The sequence below is a fragment of the Staurois parvus genome, unplaced genomic scaffold (genome assembly GCF_062004578.1).
Source record: "Staurois parvus isolate SC_StPar_1 unplaced genomic scaffold, SC_StPar_1.0 ptg000145l, whole genome shotgun sequence".
Lineage (NCBI taxonomy): Eukaryota > Metazoa > Chordata > Amphibia > Anura > Ranidae > Staurois > Staurois parvus.
This window is the reverse complement of record NW_028317941.1, coordinates 293,792-320,101: the sequence shown is the minus strand read 5'-3', so window position 1 is coordinate 320,101 and position 26,310 is coordinate 293,792. Positions and strand designations below refer to the sequence as shown.

The window sequence follows — 26,310 nt, the reverse complement described above, 5'->3', positions numbered from 1 at the left end:
AGGTAAGCAGAAGATCTGTTCCCACTTTGTGCCACACAAGTTGACAGACGAACAGAAAGCAAAATGGATCGAGACCTCTGAAGAATTCATTACCATGTGTGACCAGGATCCATCCTTTCTGTGAACCATCATCACAAGGGATGAGATCTGGTACTACCAGTTCGATTCGGAATTCAAGCAGGAATGGATTGAATGGTGCTCACCGTCTTCCCCATGACCCAAAAAGAGAGTCGCTTGCAAAAGTCCAAGGTCAAGAAAATGTTGATCGCCTTCAACAACAATGGCATCATCCACAGGGAATTCATTCTTGCGGGTCAGTGAACGCCAAATTCTATGAGGAAGTTTTAAAATGGTTGCTATGACGCCTCTGCCCTATTCGGTCAGAGTTGCACAGGACTGGGCAGTGGACGTTGCTGCATGATAACACGCCTGCGCACTGTGCGATCTGTGTGCGCCAAATCTTGGCTCAGCATGGTGTACCTGTTATCAGTCATCCACTGTACTCCACTGATCATGCTCCTGCAGACTTCTTTGTTTTTTCGCCTGAAGAATGTCATAAAAGGCGCACGTTTTGCGGACATGGCAGCAATCCCAGAATGTGCGACAGTGGTTCTGCGATCAATTCCCAAAGAGCCCTTTGATGACAGTTTCCAGCAGCTTTATGAATGTTGCCAAAATTGTGTTGTGAAGGATGGTAATTATTTTGAAGGCCAATAAAATGTAATTTGTTTGTATCTTCTGTTTTGTTTGTTTTCTGATACCATTCACCGAACCTTTTAGACACACCTCGAAACTCAAAAAGTTAGAGTGTTTCTAAAAGGCGCAAGAATGCATGAAGGTAAAAAAAAAATAAAAAAACCTTCTGTGCGCAGCAGTGCCCCTAGCCCCCTGAAATACTTACCTGAGCCCCATCGCGATCCAGCGATGTGCACGACAGCATCGGTTGTCCTGGGTCTCTGCCTCCTCATTGGCTGAGACAGCAAGAAGGGAGCAATTGGCTCTCACTGCTGTCAATCACAGCCAGTGAGCCAATGAGGAGAGAGAGGGTGGGGCCAAGCCACAGCTCCATGTGTGAATGAACACACAGAGCTGTGGGTGCCCCCATAGCAAGCTGCTTGCTATGGGGGCACCCAACAGAAGGGAGGAGCCTGGAGCGCAAGACCAGAGAAGAGGAGGATCCAGGTTCCAGGTTACTCTGTGGAAAACCACTACACAGAGCAGGTAAGTATAGTAACGTTTGTTATTTAAAAAAAGAAAAGGAACCTTTAGTATCGCTTTAAGTTTTGCCATCTTACTGGGACATAAAGAAATGGTAACTGTAGCCTAGCAGTACCCCGAAAGAATTACCATTTGTGTTGAATTCCTCCAGATAAATAGAAAGGCATAAACACTTTTCATCCCCATTGTATCAATGAAGAAGAACCAAAAAAAATATCAGTAAAGAATGCAAAAATTATTTTGCTACACTTCCAGGGATTGGGCAAAATAACAGAAACACGACAATATATATAAGTAATATCAAGGAGTGGGATACACCCTTTGTTGTGATGACAACAGCTTCCGTTTACAGATTCTCAACTGTGTATGCATTGTGGGATTTTGTGTCATTTAAAAAAAAAAAAGAAGATGCCTCCAGTTAGTTAAAAGATGAACGAGGCAAAATATACTTTGTCCTCTGCACTCCAGAATTTCCCATAAATGTTTAGTGATGTGAATGAGGAGTGCACAGTGTCACTATAATGAAGTGTTTACTAAAACACTTCTTGGCAGTGTGGGAGGGGGGTTATTATTATCCTGTAGTTAAGGAACCTCATAAAGGAAATACTGGTGTTTTGCACATTCTTCAAAAATATACCAAGAGATACCATGAGCGAACAGTGGTTACATGAGGGCCCCGTAAACAGCATTTTATTTCTTGGCCTTTATGTAACGATCTTGAGCAATCATCAGGAGTAATAAGTTATACAATAATGTTACCCATATCAGCATGGGTCTCCCACCATAATACAGTGCATCCAGAAAGTATTTACAGCGCTTAACTTTTGACACATTTCGTTATGTTACAGCCTTATTCCAAAATGGATTCAATTCATTTTTTTTCTCAACATTCTACAAACAATACCCCATAATGACAACATGAAAGAAGTACATAAGTATTCACAGTCTTTGCTCGATACTTTGTTGAAGCACCTTTAACACCAATTACAGCCTCAAGTCGTTTTGAGTATGATGCTACAAGCTTGGCACACCTATTTTTGAGCAATTTCTCCCATTCTTTTTTGCAGTACCTCTCAAGCTCCATCAGGTTGGATGGGGAACGTTGGTGTTCAGCCATTTTCAGATCTCTCCAAAGATGTTCAATCGGGTTCAAGTCTGGGCTCTGGCTGAGCCACTCCAGGACTTTCACAGAGTTGGCCTGTATCCATTCCTTTGTTATGTGGGCTGTGTGCTTAGGGTTTTGTCCTGTTGAAAGATGAACCCAGTCTAAGGTCCATCAAGGATGTCTCTGTACATTGCTGCATTCGTCTTTCCTTTGATCCAAACTAGTCTCTCAGTTCCTGTGGCTGAAAACCATCCCCACAGCATGATGCTGCCACCACCGTGATTCACTGTAGGGATGGTATTGGCCAGGTGGTGAGCGGTGATTGGTTTCCTCCAGACATCATCAGACCAGAGAGTTTTGTTTCTCATGGTCTGAGAGTCCCTCAGGTGCCTTTTGACAAACTCCAGGTGGGCTGCCATTTGCCTTTTACTGAGGAGTGGCTTCCGTCTGGTCACTCTACCATACAGGCCTGATTGGTGGAGCGCTGCAGAGATGGCTGTTCTTCTGGAAGGTTCTTCTCTTTCCACAGAGAAATGCTGGAGCTCTTTTAGAGTGATCATCAGGTGCTTGGTTACCTCCCTGGCTAAGACCCTTCTCCCTCGATTGCTCATTTTGGCCGGGCAACCCGCTCCAGGAAGATTCCTGGTGGTTCCAAACTTCTTCCATTTACAGATGATGGAGGCCACTGTGCTCATTGGGACCTTCAATGCTGCAGAAATGTTTCTGTATCCCTCCCCAGATCTGTGCCTTGATACAATCCTGTCTCGGAGGTCTATGGACAATTCCTTGGACTTCATGGCTTGGTTTGTGCTCTGACATGCACTGTTAACTGTGAGACCCTATATAAGCAGGTTTATACCTTTCCTAACCATGTACAATCAACTGAATTTCCCACAGGTGGACTCCAATCAAGTTGTGGAAACATCTCAAGGATGATCAGTGAGAACAGGATGCACCAGAGCTCAATATTGAGTGTCATGGTTGTGAATACTTATGTACGTATTTTTTTGTTTTTTTTTATTTTGAATAAATTGCAAAGATTTCAAAATGAACTTCTTTCACGTTGTTATAATGGGGTATTGTTTGTAGAATGTTGGGGGGAAAAATTAATTTAATCCATTTTGGAATAAGGCTGTAACATAACAAAATGTGGAAAAAGTTAAGCGCTGTGAATACTTTCTGGATGCACTGTAAATAGCTTACAACAGACAACAGGGGAACTCAAAGTGGCCTCAACGCCAATTTTCTGGTGGTAGTCAACTTAAGAATTACCTATGCCTAATTCAAGGATTTGCTATGGCAGAGACAAATTCAAAAAGAATTACCGCCAGTTCTCCATTTAAGAAACTGGTGATAATTAAGACCAACTCTGAGCTGGCATATAGAGGTACGTCAGTGCTCAAAGCGGGCCCTGCTTGTGCTGGGAATCTATCATATATGTGACAGCTTCCTGCATAGCACTGCATCCCCTACTCCGGGAGATTCCCCATCCCAAAGCTAAATGTAAACAAAAGGGCAGGGATACACATGATTTCATTACCCAAATATGGACAATGCCCATATTTAGTAAATGGCTTGTCACTGGGTGGGTAGAGCCCGATGGTTAACTGACAGACTAGTTTTCTATCAGGTTTGCTCCACTTTGAGTGACAGTGCACAGCAATGGACTCACCTGAAAGCCACTACTGTTCTGAACAGTTGCTATGGATCCGCCCACTGCCTGTGCTGTCAATCAGAGGTGGACCGGACCTGATGCGGAACTGGTCTCTCAGTTCCCCATCAGGCTCCACCGACTCCCACTATAAAAAAAAAAAAAAAAAAAAAATCGCTTGTCAAGCACCTGTCAGTGTGATGGATGTAGTGGCAGGGGAGGGAGGGCAGAAGTGCATTGGGGAAGAAGTGTCCGGTGTAGACACCCCTTTCCCAGTGCAGACACTGACAAATTAATGTATTTATCTGTGACAAGTGCATGATATAAAACGAATATAGGATAGTCCCAACACACACATTCCTGCTTCAATGGATGGCTGTATGTGTAAATGGGTGCTATAGGGACCATGGGCAGGAACCGAGATAAATCAATGTGTGAAAAATGTCACCAGCACACCAAGGATCTCCATGAAGGGTCCAAAGCTTTAATCCACAATCACATACTCACAGCATAAGCAATGTTTAGGAGTCACACAGGACTCCTTCATCAGGCATGTCACAACTATATGATTGCGGATTAAAGCTTAGGACCCTTCATGGAGATCTTTGGTGTGCTGGTGACATTCTTCACACAAAGTGCATGATATAGGTGGAAGCACTGTCACTTTTGGTGAATTCCCTGGACTGTGTGTTGAAGGCATCATTTACCTCTCTCCAAACATAAACCTGTCTTAGTTTAGGGTATAGGTTGAAACATCAGATCATAATCTTTATTTTCCTTTGCACAGGTCCTATTTCTGCACTGTTTACACCAGGTGTTGTGTCTTTCTGTGTGGGCCTAGAATATAAGCCATTTAGAATAGCAGTCCTGTTGTAAACTTCTGCTTTGTGAAAGCTGTGATGTATATTTTTGTTTGAATGAGTCGCTGGTGCTGATTCAATTCTGTGTCACTTTTGCAGAATATACTTTTCAGCATACAGCAACTCACACACTGCCAACTGCCAATCAACTTTATACTATTACTTCTTTGCAATTATAGTTGTGAATTTTATCATCTAGAGTTTTCATTATCTTGTGTACCTACTATAGAGAAAGGTGAGGAAAACATATTATTAACCTTCAACCTCAAATTAGGTAACACAGGACTCCTTGCAGTTTCCTGGGTCCCGGAATCTGCTCACTAGCATGATTTTCTGTTCATCGATTATGGCTGTGCTAGAAGACATAACTTTCTGTACCCAAAAGACCTGCTCAGTGGCTGTTTCCCTGGATACAGATTCAGAAAGGATGGAAGGAGTGCATCTGACTGCTGCAACCTGGTTTCCAAATCCCAAGCAGCGATTCTACTTTCACCTGCACTGACACTGGCCTTCAGCAAGCTGGGCAATCTGCCATATCAGACATCCAGTGGAGAAGGGGTGGAGAGGAGGGAAGATTGCCTAGAGCAGGGGTGTCAAACTGGCGGCCCTCCAGTTGTTGCAAAACTACAAGTTCCATCATGCCTCTGCCTTTGGGAGCCATGCTTGTAACTGTCAATCTTGCAATGCCTCATGAGAATTGTAGTTTGGCAACAGCTGGAGGGCTGCCAGTTTGACACCCGTGGCCTAGAGGGTGAAGATCCACTTTAACATCAAGAGGAGCCTTTGAGTTTGATGGATGTTTGGCACTGTTGTTTTGAGGCTGACAAACTATTTAAGTTGAATAAACATATTTTGTATATGAAGCCTGTGTGGTGTTATTTCCCTGAAGCTCAGAAAATCTTGGGGTGTAATTAATAAAATGCAGCAATATCAGCTGAAAATCTTCTTGGCATGATCACCTAGAAATCAAAGCATTTTGTGCACTTACAGTTGTAGCCAGAATCACTGCACTGCAATATAAATGTCAGTCACTGGACTATTATACAATTATTAGAGTGCATACCTAGAAGAAATTTCCTCATGCAAAAATGTATCAAATCAGGAGTAAACACAACACTGTGCATATAAGCTGCTTGTGTTATTATACTGTAAGATATACACACTTACCTGCTCAAGCTGGTGCACTTTATAAAAATACCTTTGCCAGAATTCAGAGTGAGAAACAGCAGCAGGAACCTGTAAAACATTTATAATCACATCAAGGAACAAACAGATGACAGCTGACACATGGGCAAACAATCTAACTTTTCAATAAGGCAGTGTTAAAAGGAAATGATGTTTAAAATACAAGATATCATTCACATGTTGTCAGTTTAGTGAAAGGAGGGTTTATCGCTTGTCATGAAATACTCTTACAAAATGTACAAATAGCATACGTGTAACAGCACAAAATATACAAAAGACGTCGTTAAAAAGACAAGAAAAGGATTCATCCTCATTGATGAATGATTTTTTTAATTTCTGCTAACCAATCAGGGCAAATTGACAGTATCTGCAGTAGAGCCCCCTCCTCAACCTTTCAATTTTGTTGAGCCACTCACACTGCCTCTCTACTGCATCATTCCAGCCTGTCTAGGTTCCAGTGTCATAGCTTAGATAGGGTAATGACATCACAGCCCCCCCCACATAATAAATATGGGCCTAGAAATTAGCCACTTAGGTGGGAGAACATTCCATCCTACCAGGAAACTCCATTCTGCTATGGGGAGGCAGAACTGGATTGGTGACCGCTTTGTAAAGCAATTATTTGATAGAAGTAAATTGGTACACAACTGTAAATGAAAAATAGCAAAAGAATACATAATTTTTTTAATAGTCATAGTTTAAAGAGAGTTACTTTGAACAAGGGCAAAGTGACGGTCTCATGAAAATAGGACTGTTAAAAATTATGGGGTAAATTTACTAAAACTGGAGGGTGCAAAATCTGGTGCAGCTGTGCATGGTAACCAATCAGCTTCTTTTTTTTATAAACAATGTTTATTAAGATTTTAAGACAATCATACTCTTTTTTTTTTTTTTTTTCTTGTAACATTAGCGAGATATGTCCTGACAGCATAAAATACTGCATGGCAGCAGGGTAGATTGCAGGTCAACAGATTATGCCCACAGGCCAGATAAAGTACATCAAATGATATACAAATCAAAGTCTAGCCTGCAAGCAATAAGGATGTACATAGAAAAGGAACATTTTGAAAATTTTATGCATCCTCCTCTTGTACACAGAGTAACATATAGGACCACATCCAGCTATCAAAAGAAAAAATCAGCAGGACAAATAACAATGAACTGTAAGCACAATGGGGGTACACCGAATAACCATCCTTCATGGAGTAACCATCCCCGAAAGAACATGTGTGTAGAGGAGATGAGTACCTCGAAATCCATGGAGGCATAAAATGCAGGTGGGGACTAAAGTGTTGACATGGGGGAGACAGGGGGGGGAGGGGGGGGACACTACAGAATCCAACAGAAATCTAGTTAAACATCTGGGGTCTCATTAGAGTAATACATCCACCCCAACCAAGTATCACAAAAAAGGTCAAGCTGGTTCTTAACGGTATGTACCCAGCGTTCTGCCTCCATAATGTTATCTACTTCTTGCTTCCAGTCAGCCAGACTTGGGCAAGTGGCCTGTTTCAGGTACCTTGGAATAAAGCAACAGTCAGAAAATAAGAAGTCACACTCTTCTTGTATTTGTTGACAGAGAACTGTACATCATGAAATAGGAACTGGAGTCAGGTACTATAAATCAGCCTAAGGGTCGTTTTCTGGATCCAGGGTGTAATTGCTTCCCAAAACACCTTAATCTTAGGGCAATCCCACTAGAGGTGAAGGAAAGTTCCTTGCTGAGAGCTGCCCCGCCACCAGCTAGAATCTGCCCCTGGGAATATCTGAGCAAGGAGAGAGGGTGTTCTGTACCATCTAGTCAGAAGTTTATAAGAGGATTTCAGAATGCGAGTGCTGATGGAGGAAATGTGGGCCAGGTGCATAATTTTCTGAATCTGTGGAGGGAACAACTCAGTCTCCAGCTCTTTCTCCCATTCCCTGATAAAATGTGGGGGTGTCTGAAAATAATCTCCAAGCACCAACTTACACATATAAGACAGCAGGTGTCTAGTTTCCTGGGGCCGTACACCAAGATTCAAAGGGAGATAATATGTCCTGTAGGCTTGAGGGGGAAGGGGATTTGTAATTTAGAGAGGAATTCCATCTGTTAGTCCCCATAACGGGACCATAAAATATCTCAATAGACAACAGCTTCCCTCCAGGTGCAAATTTAGCGCACGTCTTGTCTCCATCTGTTCCCTTAGAGAGCGAAAAACAAACATCCTCTCCAGGAGGAAACCACAGAAAGCCTCCAAGGGGCGTCGGGGGGGAGGTCCGAGTGGCATATGCACCAAGTATTCAATCTATCCCATACAGTGAGGATCACTTGAGTCTGTGGGGATGTCCAGTCCGAGAGTCCTCTATCACCTGTCGGTATCCATGGGGCCCCAGCCAAGTTCCTGTCTGTCCAGGTCTTCTCTAATAGAACCAAAATTTTTGTAGAGGCATCATGCCACCAATTTAAAATACGCACTAGCGTCATGGCCTTATAGTACAGGGGGACATCCGGTAAAACTGCCCCTGCATCCCGTTTATGTCTGCATAAAATATTGTATGCTAGTCTTGGGTGTTTCCTATGCCAAACGAAAGTCAGAAAGTTCGTTTCAGACGTTTAAAAAAAAAAAAAAGCTTGCGGCAATCCTCCATGAGCACAAGCAGAGAGATTTGAGGTCAGGTGACACAGAAAAGAAGGTTGTCTGCATTAGCAGACAATTTGTGCCCTACAGACCCAGTGCTGACCCCAGCTATATTCCGGTTACTGTGAACATGTCTAAGAAAGGGTTCCAGGACTAAGGCGAAGAGCAGTGGGGACAGTGGACACCCCTGTCTTGTCCCATTATGTATGTGAAAAGGCTCTGATAACAGCCCATTAAGCTTCACCCTTGCCCTGGGTCCGCTGTATAATGCTGGAATCCAGCCAAGCATCTTATTGCCAAGCCTAAGCATACACAACAGCTCTGTCATAAGTCCAATTGACCCTATCGAAGGTCTATTTGGTATCCATCGATAGTACAGGGCTGGCGGTCAGGGCCATTTCGGACCCAATGCAGAACGTACAAAGTGCAAATGGTGTTATCATGTGCTTCTTGGACCACCATTAAGCCAGTTTGGTCGGGGTGTACCAGAGCTGTTATATGATCTTGAAGGCGGACTGCAAGGAGCTTGGCCAGGATCTTGGCATCACAGTTCAATAGGGATATAGCCTGATAGTTTGCACAAAACTGGGGGTCTTTCCCTGGTTTAGGTAAGACAGTAATATGGGCCAAAAGGGCCTCCAGAGGTAAAGGGCTGTCCAGTGTGATGGAATTAAAGTAAGTGCACATTGGGTCAACTAAGCTGGAGAATAGCTACACACCTCTGTAAAAATGTCAGGTTTCTGTGATGTAAAAAAAGGAGACAAAGATAAATCATTTCAGAAATTATTCCACCTTTAATGTGACCTATAAACTACAACTCAATTGAAAAACAAACAAACTGAAATTATTTGGGGGTTGTAGTAAACATAAAAAACTAAAATAATGTGGTTGCATAAGTGTGCACACCCTCTTATAACTGGGGATATAGCTGTGTTCAGAATCAAGCAATCACATTCAAAATCATGTTAAATAGGAGTCAGTACACACCTGCCACCATTTAACATGTGTCTGATTAACCCTAAATAAAGTTCAGCTGTTCTAGTAGGTTTTTCCTGACATTTTCTTAGTTGCATCCTGCAGCACAAGCCATGGTCTTCAGAGAGCTTCCAAATCATCAGAGGGACCTCATTGTTAAAAGGTATTGGTCAGGAGAAGGGTACAAAAGAATTTTCAAGGCATTAAATATACCATGGAACACAGTGAAGACAGTCATCATCAAGTGGAGAAAATATGGCGCAACAGTGACATTACCAAGAACTGGACGTCCCTCCAAAATTGATGGAAAGACGAGACAAAAACTGGTCTGGGAGGCTGCCAAGAGGCCTACAGCAACATTAAAGGAGCCGCAGGAATATCTCGCAAGTACTGGCTGTGTGATACATGTGACAACAATCCCCGTATTATTCATATGTCTGGGTTATGGGGTAAAGTGGCAAGACGGGAGCCTTTTCTTACAAAGAAAAACATCCAAGCCCGGCTAAATTAAAAAAAAAAAACACATCTGAAGTCTCCCAAAAGCATGTGGGAAAATGTGTTATGGTCTGATGAATCCAAGGTTGAACTTTTTGGCCATAATTCCAAGAGATATGTTTGGTGCAAAAGCAAAACTGTACATCACCAAAAGAACACCATACCCACAGTGAAGCATGGTGGTGGCAGCATCTTGCTTTGAGGCTGTTTTTCTTCAGCTGGAACTGAGGCCTTAGTCAAGGTAGAGAGAATTATGAACAGTTCCAAATACCAAATTTAAGGTTTGACTTGTCGGAGGATATCTATTTACTCGGTGCAACCTCATATTTACAAAAAAATAGGGTAATTTCTTTTTTTTATGCCCCAAAATTAACTTAAGTGTATTTGTTACTGAAATTTTGTGGTAATATCATGCGGCATAAAAATTTGGAACTACCACTATTTTATTCTCTAGGGTCTCTGCTTTCAGAAAACATGTTTGGGGGTTTTGTGTAATCTTCAAGCCTAAAATGATTTTTTTTAAATTTGTACAAAAAAAACCCCGCAAAAACAGTTCTGGCAGCAAAAGGGAATAAGGAGAAGCCCGACACTCCTCTTTCCTGAGGAACACCCAATCGGTGCACTTCAAGGACTTGCTCCTCCCTGCTAGTCCCTAGGTACGGTGCTGGAGACATGCAGGAAGGGAGGAGGAGATAAACAGCACAATGGCAAAAATATTAAACATTTAAGTCGCCAAAAAGCTCCTTTTGATTTTAATAGCCCCAGACATTCCTAAAAGCACCTCAGATTTAAATACGGTTTTGGTTATTTTTTTTTTTTAAATCTGAACAAGCAGATTGTCATAAGGGACAAGTAGACTGGAACCCCAATTTAGTCCCTGGACAAGTATATTTTCAAAAATTTCCACAACCCTGTTGTATATTATTAATTTTAATGGAAAAAAAAATAAATCTAGAGTTTACTACCACTTTAATTTGCCTCTCACTCCCTGTTTTGGCAATAGGACCAGAAGTGAATGGAATTCTCCCCAACAAAACACAGATGGCAAAAAATACACTGACAGGGATTATGATCTTCCCTTACTCATTCCAAAATGTAAAAAAAAAAAAAGGTTTTGCCTATAGTTCTACTTTAAGAGCCCTAGCCACAATATCTATTCTGTCTTAGCTTTTCAATCAGCTTAGATGTTTGCTTCAGGAAGAGAAACATTACAGGTCTCTGAACTCCAATTCTGAGAAAGTGGTCTGCATGTAAAATGGCATACACAGAGAACTACAAAACACACATACCATTTTGGTGTAGAGCGCGCGGATTGAAGGGCTTGAAACTAGAAGTTCGGATATTTCTGCTTTCCGTTGCTCTGAGTCCCAGTGGGTTAACCATTCATCAAACAGCTCAAGAGGGCCTGTAATATGTAAATTGTGTTTTGTAAGAGTTGTAATCTTTGTGTAAGTCTGGACAAGTTTTTCAAAAGGTCAGTAACCAGGGCAAAACTATGAGGCAAGATTTTAACTTGACAGCCTTAAGAAAAAGCATATATTTTGGCAAATCCATAAAAATATCAAAGGAATGTCATATATAATGCACAAAATATTGTATATTCTTGCCATTTCCTAAGTATCACAAGCTGCTGAAGTAGCACATTTGTACCAATACAGGGTCCAACCCTTAAACGACTGCACATTCCATGTGAACCATATTCTTTTACTGTATTAAATTATTTCTGCTTTTTAACCAGGCAAGAGAATAGCTTGTTAACTTACAGCTACCCCTCATCTTAACTGAAAGTCCCAATTCGGAAACAGCTCACTTGCTTCACAGCTTTCACTTGTGCAAGAGCTGAGACAAGGCAGCCAACTCCCTTATAAAACACAATTTAATTGTAGATGTTTAAGCAATCTTAGGAAATAAAAAGGTTTTGCCATCATGTGCTGCAAAATGCTGGAAGTCCACATCTTAACTGCAGTACATACAGGTATCTTTATCAGGTGGGAAATATTCTGTTATGAGGCCATTGAAGCAAAATGTAATCCACAGCATGGCTCCTGGAGCAGCTGCTATAATGTGTGAGTATATAGAGCATACTTGCACACTGTCAGACCTATCCCCTAGATAGAGACATACACAGTCTGCAATAAAAATCTACCTGCCAGCAATTTTTGACATTTAAAGTTTGGTTCCACTGTAACTTTACTAGAGCATCAGATCCATATACAGGTGAGGAAAAACAGACTTATAACTGGATATTGAAAGAAATATATCCTCCCCTTGATCTCTGTGCATAGGTAGTGTAACATCAAACATTGTGTAGACACTACCATACAGTAACCTATCCTAATGAAGAAATGAACAAATATTTCCAGTGACTGTGATGAACCATTTATCTAATGATCATCTTTGCCATACATACACAGTAAAAGGTGCATGCTCCAATGATATCTTCAATAATCTTGCTTCACTACTACTGAGTGAGCCACTGACCCAGAAATAACATTTACACATCAAGCATCTCACCTATTACAAGAGGGAGCTGGAAGTTAGAAGACATTCTGAATGCTGGATTCCAGGCAGATAAAAACATTTTAAGAGCTTAAAAGGAGAAGTTCACCTTTTGAACAAAAATAATAAATGCACATTTTTTTTTGCAGTTAAAAAAATGTGCATTTATTATTTGTGGTTGCAGGAGCCTGTAAAGCATTGCATTAGCGATCAGCAGATCCCTGCTGCCATGCAGGTCTCCTGCAGACCTGTCAGTATATCTGCATTGAGAACTACAAGCCAACAGCCACAAAGGATGATAGGACTTGTAGTTCATTCATTCACAGAACACTATGAATGAATGACACAGCCGTGTTGGTGGAGCCCTGCATGGCCATGATGTTTTTTCAAAGTGACAGCTAGTACGGGGAACTTGTAAAAATGTAACACGTTCCCAAAAGGTGAACGTTATCCTTTAAACAGTATACACTGAAACTATGTTGCAGGTTCAAGAACCTTTGCTGATGTTTAAAGCTGAATAATAGGCAAACAACTAAATAAGTAGTTAAAATACATATATGAGAACTGTGTTACTTGCCAGAGGATTTTTACTTCTGTCCATTCAGTCCTGGGAGTTAAACAGTCCTGTCACAAAGCCCAGTCAGCCTGGTGACCTGATCTTTATCTGTTGCATTTAAACATTACAACTTTGTCACTTCTCAGATCCCAGCCTGTGACTGTACAGTGAAGGACCAGAATTAGCTCGCACATCTGCTCACTCTGATCTGCCCCTTTGCCAGCACTTATGCATGCAACACCTGATTAGCTCCCATTGCTGTCCCCCTCTGCCTATTATTTTCAATGAGTGCATAACTGCATTATTTCTGTATTTTTTCAAATTTGACAGGAATTCAGCTTTAAATATACTTTAGTCAAGTCAAGAATTTTAATGAGTGTGTATTCAGTTAGTATTTTGGCTATTATTTCTTAAGTCAAAACTTCAGTTTGAATGAATTACCATCAGGTTCATTGCAATATGTTGCTGGATCAGACTGCAAACTGTATAAACGTGCCTGAAAAGGGAAAAAAAAGGCAATATGTTAAAAAAAATGGTAATATTGCTGATGCTCACCAAATGATTACTAATTATGTATACCTTAGTACTGTCATATGGCTCTGTTGTTCCAGAAGGTGTGGCCATCAGTGTAATAACATCACAGTCAATTGTCTTATCAGGGGATGGAGCAAATGTGTCAGAAATGACTCCTAGAAAATCTGAAAGACCTTTCTTCACTTTTTCTGTGGTTCCTGAAGATCCTTCCACCTACAGACACAAAATATGCTACTTGTCATTTCCAAACAAAGAAAAAACAGAAGAAAAACACATTTCCACAGTTATAATTTGGAGACCTGTCACCTAACCATTTAGAAAGCTAACCATTGCATCAGAACATACCTTCATGGAAGAAACTCACAGGTATAGCTATAGCTGAGGCAAAGTGATCAGTAAATAGATGCATAAGAAACAGCTTCTCATCATCATTATTTATTCTTGTCATGAATTGTTTCACACTTACCGCCAGTTTCTCTTTGACAACAGAGGCTGTGGCAGCAATAGTGCAAGCTGTGTCATGCTGCACGACCCGGGAAAACTCTGATAGATCTCTTTTCATAAACTCCAAAGCCTCTGCAGACTAAGCACACAGTAAAGTCAGTATGTTTTTCCCACAAAAACAAAGAAAATACATTTTACATGCTCTCCATTTGGAGCTCATGTACACTGCAGCTGCTAAACTGACGTTCAGGAGCTGTTGAGCATTTTTTTCAACAGCTCCTGAACTCTCCGTTATGTTTTCCTATGTGTCCATGTACACAGTTTTTTTACAGGCAGTTGAGTTTACAGTCGTTTTTTTTAACGCACCAATTGCGTTCAGGAGTAGATTTTACAAACGCCTGTAAACTCGTGTAAACGTAGTTAACCACGTTAGTGTTTAGACAGGGTTTTTGACAGGTCCATACCCAGATGCTATCCAGAGCCTTTTTTCTTCATCAAAAATGCATGCAAAGCGTTTTCCATGTATTCAAATGGATCTAGTACACCAGTGCATTCAGTTCCAGGTTTCACTTGAAGGAAAAAATAGTAGAACGTGCTGAATTATGCTCATGATGGGATCAGGGGCGGACTGACAACTCATGGGGCCCCCAGGCAATAGGGGATCATGGGGCCCCTGTGTCTTTGCCCACACTCAAAGCACACCCAAAAAAAGCCTATAAAAAAGGTACCAGGGGCATTTCATGTGGCCTCCTACTGACCCCGGGCCCTCGGGCAGTGCCCGAGTGCTTGAATGGTCAGTCCACTCCTGGATGGGATGCATAGTGAATACAACCAGAAAAGACAGGTAATCTCAACACATACTGCTCTCTCTGCTTATGCTCTATTTCTCTCAAAATGTCTAATATAGTTAATTATTTACAAATGCGCATAAACGCAGCTAAACACGGTATGCAAACACGGCAAAACTGATGTTTTTTAACCTACGTTTTCTAGTAGTCAATTTCCAGCAGGCAGAAGAGTTTTCCAAACGCCCCATGTACATGGGCCCTAAGTTGCATCTGACTAGAGAGTGGTTTATGCGCTCTTTCAGATGTGCTGAAAGAACATCTTGGAACAACTGCTTTACATTACAAACAAGACTCCATCAATACTGGAAGCTCCCACTGTCCAACACCCTTGAGTGATGGGAGTTATCAAGAAAATCATAACTTTGTATACATCACACATAGTAAAGTGACATCCATGGAATTGTAGCTGATTAATGGCAGACAGTATCAGGAGCCAGCATATTAGGTGCCGTGAGCTGAAATAGCTTGGTACTGTGGGTACAGAATTTTCATTCACTTTACCTGAAGACTCTGTTGATGGCAGCAACATAGTGCACCAACGTTGTAACTTCAGGTAAAGTAATTTGGAACCAGGAAGCCACAGGACCTGCTATAGCTTATAGGTACATTCATACTAATATTATTGCCACGGTCTCTCTCTTGAATGTATGTCTGAGTAAAGTGACCTAACCTTAAACTTTAGGGTTACATAAAAGCAAACATGTGGAAACAGTAAAAAATACTAAATTGACAGCTATCAATAAATCATTAACTGTTCCATATTATCATGCCATTCCCCCCTCTAAAGATAAGCCCATATAATCACTTTAAAGAGGAACTTTACCCATAAAAAATTGATAATAATGTTCTTTAGCAAGGAACTTACATTCCAATTTATCAATGGTGCTACCAAGATTAGTGTGTGTTGTAAATTGCCTCCAGCATTTCACATCCCTGAGCCTGCCATTTTTCTGAAGCTCAGAGCAGCAGTAAATCTTTAGTCTGTCAGCAGATCGGCCTCTACGTTTCTGGCACAGTGACAAAAAATACAGAGCAACTGAGCATGTGCAGAGCAGGGAGAGACAGTGTATTCCTGGATTTCAAATAGCATAAGCACTTATTTTTAAATGTTTTATATAGCTTTACCTGCAAAAGAGGCCAGCCTGAAGTGATCTAGAAGGATTCCAGTCCACTTTTAACAGCTATAGCTATGTTTTTTTTTTCTGCTGTGAACCCTTACACTACCTGGCAAACTATTCTAAAAGCAACTGCTATTCACAACTTTAGATGGATTCAGAAACATGAGATTCAGCATTTACCTTGTCTCGTACGCTGTTGTAACTCTGCTGTAGCCAGCCTCTCCACCAGCCCCCATCCTCCCTGGCAAGAAAGACATATACAATTTTATGTGCATACAGATGTGTGTTAGTACAGATCATGATGAAAATATATGTAGTTACAGAAGGCTGCCTTATCCCTTCATATAAAGAAATGTTTTCTTTTAAGCAGAACTATTGTATATCAAAAACATTTTTATAATCATTTGTTTTTTCCAGGCCAATGACAGCAACAAAGGGATGTCAACCATTCCGCACTCTATCCAATAAAAAAAAAAAAAAAAAATATTTTTAGTTCTGTAAAATCTTTTTCTTGGAGTACACCAAGGGACACAGAGCATCTTCATATTTGTGACAATAGGGTTATGCTGTCACCTTCAGGTGACTGGATACTGGCAAAAAAAAAAAAAGACTGGAAGTTCCCTCCTAGATGTAACCCGTATATATTAGGCAAGGCTTCAGTTTTTTTAGCAAGCCATGAACCAAAGGAAGAGGGGGCAGGCTCCCTGTGTCCCATGATGTACTCCAAGAGAAGCAAAAACCCAATTTTCTTTATCATACATCATGGGCCACAGAGCATTTTCATACCCAGGATAATAGGGATGTCCCAAAGCATTGAATACAAGGGGAGGGTAATATTTCAACAAGCCAACCGGCCCACATAACCAAACCAGAACAGGTTAAAACCTGATAGCATCCTCAGAAGCTCTAACATCCACTTGGTACAACTTTTTAAAAATATGAACTGACCTTAGGATATCCCATTGCCTATCTAAACAATCCTACCCCTTTTACAAACTTCCTAAACCCGTCTGGAACTATATCTCTCGCTCCACTACTGAAACCAAAGGTATTTCACTTTTCTACAATATCTTAAACCAAAAGAAATCATTTACCAAGGTTAGACCACTTCTCCAATGGGAGGACGGTCTTGCTTACATTTATACTGAGCAACAATGGCTTCACGCATTTCAATCAATTTACCAAGCCACCTGCTGCTCGACACTTTGCCAATTAACAGAAAAAATATCCCTTAGATGGTATCTCACTCCCGTTTTAATAACCACGTATCCCCTTTGTGCTGGAGGAACTGCGGGAACCCTGGGGGCTTTATTCACATCTTTTGGCGTTGTCCGCTCCTAAACAACTTCTGGTCTACGATTTTTCAAATTTTAGCTGCTATTGCACGGTCCTCTGTTCCCCTAAATCTGGATTTAGCATTACTGAATTTAAATATTGACAGCATTAACCCCCATGCTAAACACTCTGTCATCCACATTCTTTTGGAAGCTAGACTGAGTATCACTAGATCTTGGAAAACCTCTCATCCGGAGAAAAGGTATCAGCTTTACAAACTTGAGCTACCAAAGCCGGATGCTAAATATACCAGAAAGCACCCACACTCCAGGTAGAATGAGTTGTCACCGAAAATGGTGTAATTTTGCCCTTTAGACAATGGGGTTGATTTACTAAACCTGGATTGCGCAAAATCAGCTTTCAATTTTTTTTTTTTTTTTTTAATCAAAGCGTATGTGAACAAGCTGAAGTTAGATGCTGATTGGCTACCATGCACAGCTGCACCACCAGATTTTGCACTCTCCAGTTTTAGTAAATCATTCCCAATAAGTCTGAGAAATAAGCTGATGGATCCATCAAGAATTAGTAGACTTGGAAGCAGTGTAATTCTTCATTGGTCCCTCAGGAAGCACAAAGCCGGAATAAGACAGACAAATAGCCATAGTTGACTTCAGCTAACACCTGACAGCATGAATCACATCCAAAGTGTGAAGAGCCTTGTCCCAGAGAGATGGCAACACAATGTCCTGGCAGAGAGAGAATGAAGAAACCACCATAAGTAAAAATGACTGCTGAATCAGTAGAACCAGCTTATCAAGGTGGAGCATCAAGAACGGTTCCTTATAGAAAACAGCAACCAATTCCAGAACACTTCAAGCTGAAGTATGTCAACCAAAAAATTAACCTTGTGAGTCAGAAGTACAGAGTTGAGGTCTCATAGGGGTTTATTTACTAAAGCTGGAGAGTCCAAAATCAGACTCCCTTCTGCATAGAAACCAATCAGCTTCTAACCTCAGCTTGTTCAATGAAGCTTTGGCAATGAAACCTGGAAGCTGATTGGTTTCTATGCAGAAGGGAGTCTGATTTTGGACTCTCCAGCTTCAGTAAATAAACCCCATAGAGTCAGCTGAGTCCTAACTGGTGAAACAATGCATGCAAAGCTTTGCAGAAAGGCACACACCAAGGAATGTGAAGCAACCTGTCTCTCAGGACTCTGACTTCAATAGTCATGAAGATTGGACCTTACAATGGAAGGTCAGATCAATTTGGAAGGATCCAAAGGTCGTCCACCAATCAGAATCATTAGAACTTCTTCCACTTGAATCTTGTGAAGCAGACCATTTAGAAGCTGTAAGGGTGGAAAGGCCTCAATAAATTAGTGAGAACTGACCCCGCAGTTTCAACGAAGCATCCACTTAAATGCTTGAGGATCCCTGGTCATGGAGACGATCTGTCCAGCTCTACATTGAACCTGGAAGCCAGAAAATCCACATCTGAGGTGTCCCATTGTCAAAGTAATTGAACACCTCTGAGTGAAAAGCCTACTCCTCCAGAGACAGTTGTCAGTGACAAAGAAAGTCTGCCTGCCAATGTTCTTCACTTGAAAAATAGACCACAGTCAGTGCAGGAACATGATTTACCTTACATGTTTACCTGCAAAAAAATGTGCATTTATTATTTTTGTTTAAAAGGTGAACTTAACCTTTAAGACAATCACTGATAAGCTAAGAGTAAGTGGATAATCGTCAAGGTTTCTGCTCGTTCTGGTATTACCAATAACAGGATCCATCTTTCTTGTAATGAGACAAGCCGAAATCTTAAGGTTTTGACACACACCAACAGTCGCAATCAATGGTTGTAAAGCTGATCCCACCAGTGCAAAAGAGGCCTTAAATAAAGACTGCAGAGGTTTGTTCGAGACATCCCTATATACAGGAACCTCATTCACTAGACATGGGAGGGTCTTGTTGCGTTGGAGAGACTGGCGGATCCAATGAAGGTATACTCCATTTCGTAGTGAAATCATTCTCCAAGGGGTATTGATAGTGAACACTTTTGACAAAAAAAACATCTTGTCGTGGTGAGTGCAGTCTGCATGCAAAAAATCCTTTTAATGAGGAAGTACAGGGAAGAAATGAGGGTGCTGTGGCATACACCACGATCCAAATCTTGTAAAATTTGGAGTAGAGGATTCAGGAATTAACTTCAAATTAGCCCAGACAAATTCCATTAGAAAGCTCAAAAGGCATTTTGGGACTGAGTTGAACCCTGCTCTAGGTGTTCTTCAGGACTAGACTCCTCAGATGAGGATTCTTCTGCCTCCCCTTCTAACAGAACATTCTCATCTCCCTCTACCTCATTCTTTACTGGTGCCTCCTCCACTAATAAAGAGAGGGGACACTATTGCATGCGACCAAGGTGGTCCACATCAACAAATGTTCTCCAAAGCTGCTGCTGTACACCAGCAATAGCAGATGTGAATTCCTCCCTTGTTACAAAGGAACTGGAGGAAGGTGCCCCAGAAGTAGTGGAAATACCAGATAGGTGGAAGGAGTCAGAACAACATTGAAAAAACTGACTCCCAAGGAACACATTGCATGGGGGGCTGGCTGCATCCAGGTTTTTTACTACCTTTTGAAGGTATTTGGGAACCTTTACCCCTTACATCCCCTCCTCTCTGCCATCGAGACAGGGCCTGTTGACATATATCAAGTCCAAGTCACCCGAGGACACTGAACTAATAAACAGCTGTGGGCTGGTTACCCAAGAGATTTCCCCTTAAATCTGCCAGTGCCCCCGCCCCCACAAAGAAAAGTGATATACAATACTTGCTGCAACCTTCAGTCCCAAGATGAAGGCTCTGCTGCAACCTGAAGTCTCACAAGAAATGCACTGCTGCGACCTCTAGTCAGGATACTCTGCTGTGACCTGCATTGCCAAAAACAGTTGGCCTGCTGTGACCTGTAGTCCCACCAAAGCACCACTCCAGTAATTGCACCAGTTGAACTACCCTCATCCTTTACTGCCAATAACACATGCAGTAAAGGTGACCACTGCCAGGGTACTCCAGCCCACTCGTGAGATCTTGGCCACACTGTTCACTCCTGAGTCACCCAGATATTGAGTGAATGCAAGGGGAGGAGAAAAACTCTCCATTTCCTGCATTTGGTGCCTAGAGTCTCTGCTCAGGTTGGGGTCACCAAGAGACGGTACCAGCAGGGATTACCCCAGGGAACGCACCAATCCATACTACAGGACCCCCCTAGGGTCCAATCTTCCCCTATCATGATGGACTTTGCTACTAAGAGCCTTCAGGGACTCAACTGGAGACCACTGCCTTGGACCTGTATAGCACTCTATCAGTCCACAGGCAATATATCAGTGTGCAGGATCCCATTCAACAGGGTCCAGTGCTGGCTATCCCCGCATGTCCAATGCAGGGTCCAGGTACCATTCCTATGAACGTAGAAAAACCATAGGGAAATGGATCTGGAAAAAAAGCTAGTCTCCTTATCCCAGGTGGAACCATTCAGAAGCTAGCTATTCTTTTGTGCAAAGACATGAACATCATCTAAGAGACTAGCAAAAAATGAAACTCTTACCTAACTGGGAATGGTTATGCCTAGAAGGGGATCTCCTGTCTATTTTTGCCAGTGTCCAATAACCTGAAAGTAGCAGTATAACCCATTCGCCATTGATATGAAGATGCTCTGTGTCCCAAGATATAAAATAAAGAAAACTGTTTTGAGTGAAGTTGAAATGTTAAGCAAACCTTTACTCCAGCTAAGCAGTTATCTCCAGATGCCTTCATGTCAGTCAACTTTCTTCCAGAGTACCCCATAAGCCCCTAAATTCATGACACTGATATGTAAACAGCAAGCAGCTCTCGTGCTCTCTCTTGCTTCACTACTAGCCCATCTTCATAAATGGAAACCTCATAAACCAGGCAGTGCCCAGCTCTTGGCCACAGTATCCAGGTTGCTATTTTGCATTCTACAGCATCCCAGGTTTTGAAGCCCCCAGTGTAGCAAGTGTACACACAGAGATGGACACGGTTCAACCATTTTGCTCCAACCCTCCATCTTTTAGACCCTTCTCCCCCTCTTTGATCATCCCCCCTACCTCTCTGTTGAGTGAAATGTGGTCAGCGTGTGTTGGCAGAGGTCACAGGCAGCCAAAGCACAGCAGGAAGCTCCGAGCTATAAAACCCCCAAGGGAGCTGGGGCCTAGCTGTCTAAGAAACTGCGCAATCTGGCACATCGTAAAAGTATAAACCAAGTCCCTCACTGAACTTCAAAAGACCTTCCAAGGGGTCGTAAAAACAGACTTAGTTTTAAAAACTCACTTTTCATATAAGTTGATATCTTCACGTAGGACATAATTACCTAAACATGGAGCCTATATTCGGAAGGCTCAGTTTGAGGCCATTCCCCTGGTATGTTACACCCCTTAGCTGGCATACATAGAAAAGCGGAAAAGTATATCTCTTGAACCATTCAAGCGTATATTTCATATCTAACCGTTCCGCAGATGCGTCTGCATATTAATCTACCCGCGGGTGGAATGTTACATGTACCTAGGAAAAGTTATGAATCTTAATAGCAGCTATGAGAGTATCTGGTCATAACTTAAGTCTCCGCCTACACTTCCCTCCCCAAATAAGGCAATTGGTTCTTTGTTGTAAGGAGACACCCTGCTAAGATTCTAGAAAAAGGCTGTTATGCTTGGTGTGGTGAGAGAGAAGAAGATCTCCCTGCCTTAACATCGAAACTAGCAGTGGGAGATCAAAGCATCCTTTTGGTCATGAAATTTGAAGCTGCTTAAAACCAAGGCTAACTGGCAAGTACTTTAACCCTTTAAACTCCTTCCTGTTTTCTCTTTGCTGTGCTATTGTTCTCTGTATATTTATATATATATATATATATATATATATATATATATATATATTGGTTACATCTTTTTTCTGTAAATATTTTTATTGCACCCTTTTGACCTTTTAGTAACAAATCTTACTTTCTGAAAGTGTTGAACTGTTTCTAAAGCTCTTTAATGCAAACACGAATTCATGCCGCTGAAGAACACTACTGTGTGTGTTTAACCCTCTGTATAACCTGTCTGCGGTGACAGTGGTATACAGACGATTATTTCAACCATCATAGTGTTATTGTTACTGTACAAAAAGGAGGTGGTGGCAGTGTGAAGGGTCAATTGCGTAATTAACCTGACCCAGTTACAATCGCTCCCAGGCTGCCGGTACATGGATTGTGGTCCAGTGAGCTGGAAAATCTTTGTGCAGGGTGCAGCTGGGAGTGGCATTGTTACGCACGTGACACCGCAGTTTTATATTGGCTAGTCCTTCGGTCACGAGTTTAGTGAGAAGGGCTGGGTCTGACGTTGCAATCGTCACACCTCGGACACTGTACTGCAAGCACTTGGAGGCAAGTAGACAGAAGTTTGCTCCACTTAGCAGGAGCAAAGGAACAATGTTTTGACAAAAATGTGGGGACAGCCATTGCTATCGAACAAACATTCAGCAAATGAAGAAAAGATTAAAAATCCTGATGGACATGCTAATTCCCAGTTAGTGAATCAAAATACCAAAGTTATTATATCAGCATTAGGGTCAGGTAACTAGCATTTTCAGAGGTTCAGCATTGGTGGTCTCCATACTTCCTCAACAAAGGCTCCCTTAATAAAATCCAAGTAATTCGAACATAGAAGGCAAATAACCAAGGTTAGATTGATAAAATGGCTGATTACTATTATTACAACAGAAAAGAACACAAAAAAGTGATTATTTCTATGACCAGTATATAAGGTTTTATATCAAAATGTCAAAGGCATACTTGTAACTGAAAGCTAGTACAGACTATTTCAGGTTACTATACACGGACAAGTGAAGTCAGCTTTGGCAAATGTAGACAGCTGCCTAACAGATTATCTCAGCACTTCTTGCACAAGACTGCACTTATCAATTTAGCAAATGCGGTGCAAAGTTCCTTGATAAGACATGGTGAGATGATTGCAGTGCACTCAGCAAAATGCACACAGCCACATCAGTGCCTCAATTAGCCCAATATATATCAGGTGGGTGGGGGGCACTTGGTTTGCTACAGCCTGATGTAGCCAGGATGCAGAGCTATAAATCCCTGTTGAGTGTACACTGATCCGCAAGATCCAACTAAAAATTCAAAACACTGCATTCCACATTTGTCAAAAACACTTCCCAAACTAATGTCAGAAACAAAATACCACTGCTCCACCTAAAATAGCTTTAGAATGTATGGAGTATGTAAATCCTCACAGTTATCTTCTCTTATTTACTCCTTATGTAAACCGAACATTTCATATTAATGATATGTGCCTGCTGTACCATGTACTTGTATGAAAAAGTATCCTGTTCTCTTTGTATTGCTTCTTTTGTGTGAAGTCCCTGGTGTTCTTGTCAGTGCCTCTGATTTCCTATTAACCACTTTCCCTCTGCCCTATAGCAGAAGTACTGCTACAGAGCGGCACGGCTGAGTAAGATCAAGTATATATATATACGCGATTTGCATTTCCAGGTAGGGGGCGCACGCTGCCCTACCTGCGCCACTATTGGCTGCTGGGGTTGTCAATCACCGGGTCCCAGCCGGGACTTGGTGATCGTTGGCAGGGCTGAGAGAGGAGACATCTGTGTGTAAACACAGATCTCTCACTTGTCAGCATGGACATGCAGCTTTGTACAGTGAAGGAAATAAGTATTTGATCCCCTGCTGATTTTGAATGTTTGCCCACTCACAAAGAAATGATCAGTCTAAAAATCGAATGGTAGGTGTATTGTAACACTGAGAGACAGAATAGCAACAAAACATGTAAAAGAAATGCAAAGTAGGGAGATACAAAGCAGCATGTCTCCCAAGTAAAACAGCACACACTGTAAAACACACACAGCACACTGTAAACCCTTTGATCACCCCAGATGTTAACCCCTTCCTGCCCAGTGTCATTAGGACAGTGTCAGTGCTTTTTAACAGCGCTGATAACTGTATTAGTGTCGCTGGGGATGTCAGTGGCAGTTAGTCAGTTCCCTCCCAGTGACAGAATGCCCACTGCAGTCCCGCTATAAATTGCTGATTGCTACCATTACTACTATAAAAAAATGTAAATAAAAATTCCATATTAAATACCGCCATTTGTACACGCTATAATTTTCAGGTAAACCAATTAATATACACTTATTGGGATTTTTTTTAGCAAAGACATGTAACAGAATACATTTTGGCCTAAATTTATGACGAAATGTGATTTTTTTTTTTAATTTTTTATTGGATATGTTTTATAGCAAAAAGTAAAAAATATTTTTTTGGTTTTTTTTCCAAAATTGTTGGTCTTTTTTTGTTTATATTTATTGGATATGTTTTATAGCAAAAAGTAAAAAATATTGTTTTGTATTTTTTCCAAAATTGTCGGTCTTTGTTTATAGTGCAAAAAATTAAAAATGCAGAGATGATCAAATACCACCAAAAGAAAGCTCTATTTGTGGGGAAAAAAATTACATAAAATTTAATTCATGTACAGCGTAGCATGAGCACAGAATTGGCAGTTAAAGTAACACAGCGCTGTATCGCAAAAAATGGCCTGGTCAGGAAGGAGGGTAAATCCTCTGGAGGGCAAGTAATTAAATACTGACTACACTAGGCATGAGGGCACAGCGTGGTCAGTGTGGTGCTGTTCTGAAAACTCAGCCTGCTGCTCTCCTCCAATGATCAGACTTTTGCTCTACCCCCCCCTTCAACCGCGCACACACACCCATTCATTGGGAAGATCAGTATGCTGCAGTTTGTTCTACCCCAACTCCTTATGCCGCTGAGAACAAAGGATATGTGATCACTTAAATAAAAGGGGAAAAGGGCATTTAAATGTTTCATATCTATACACAAATATTTAGCCTTTCATTTCTATTTTAAACTGAATCTGTTTAAAAGGTGAGGGATCACATATTTTTTTAATATATCATCAAAATAATTTTGTTATATCTGTCTGCTTTGTGCAAAAAAAATGCTGATGTGGATGTACTGCATTATTTTTGCCTTGACATACGCTTTAAGTTAGATGTAACCCCTAAGTGAATGACATTTAGGGGCCCCTTTAGAAAGCAGCAGTATGACCTCACTGAGGCCTTACCACACTGCCAAAAGCCCAAAGAGACAAAAATGACTGCTAATTACATCTGTAGAGGGGGAGGATGGGTAGGATAAGGAAGCTCATCCTCTGAACAAAGAAGTCCTTGGAGCACAGCTGCCTGCATTTTGAGAATGGCAGTAAAATGCAGGCCATGCTGTGATGAAAACACTGTGTTGTACAATGGAGATCATTAACCACTCCCCACTATAAACAGGCCCCTCGGGTTACTAAAGCACTGCATATTAATATTATTCAGTATTTATAAAGCGCCAATAGTTTGTTTAGCTCTGTACATTACAATGGGAGACAATACATGTGACACTACAATGACAATACAGTGTGATACATGAGGGGTTCCAGGGCCCTGTTCCTTGGAGCTTGCAATCTAGGAGGGAGGGGATACATCATGAACTATTGGCCTTTTTCTTTTTAAATATTTTTTTCATTTCATTTGATTTCTTGCAGCCTCTTTGCAGTCACTACATGCATGCAGTGATGGCTGCAAAGCATTTCTCAAGACCATGTCTGTATAATATGGGTTGAAATGGCCACTAGTAGTCTCAAACAGAAGCCCATTTAGGACACAGGACCAGAGCGTTGTCACCTATAACAGGAAGTGCCTAAACCCACATTGTCATGGCAGGATCACCAAGTATTATTTAAGCTGTCAATTGACAAATAGTAAACACTGCTCTTGAAATGGCACAAAGGTGTTAAATCTTAGGGGAGATTTTTGTGGCTGGGTTAAAACGTACAGAAAGGT

The 26,310-nt window shown here is 41.4% G+C and overlaps 1 protein-coding gene across 1 annotated transcript in view; it reads right to left on the bottom strand.

Moving 5' to 3' along the window:
* BSDC1 (BSD domain containing 1) overlaps window positions 1–26,310 on the bottom strand; it is a 44,721-nt gene that overhangs the window by 18,046 nt on the left and 365 nt on the right. Inside the window, exons 2-7 of the mRNA XM_089673817.1 lie at window positions 16,287–16,347; window positions 14,163–14,279; window positions 13,742–13,909; window positions 13,604–13,658; window positions 11,397–11,512; window positions 6,002–6,070 (exon numbers count right to left, since the gene is read on the bottom strand). Coding sequence (XP_089529943.1) covers window positions 6,002–6,070; window positions 11,397–11,512; window positions 13,604–13,658; window positions 13,742–13,909; window positions 14,163–14,279; window positions 16,287–16,347 — 586 coding nt within the window. The remainder of the gene's footprint in view (window positions 1–6,001; window positions 6,071–11,396; window positions 11,513–13,603; window positions 13,659–13,741; window positions 13,910–14,162; window positions 14,280–16,286; window positions 16,348–26,310) is intronic.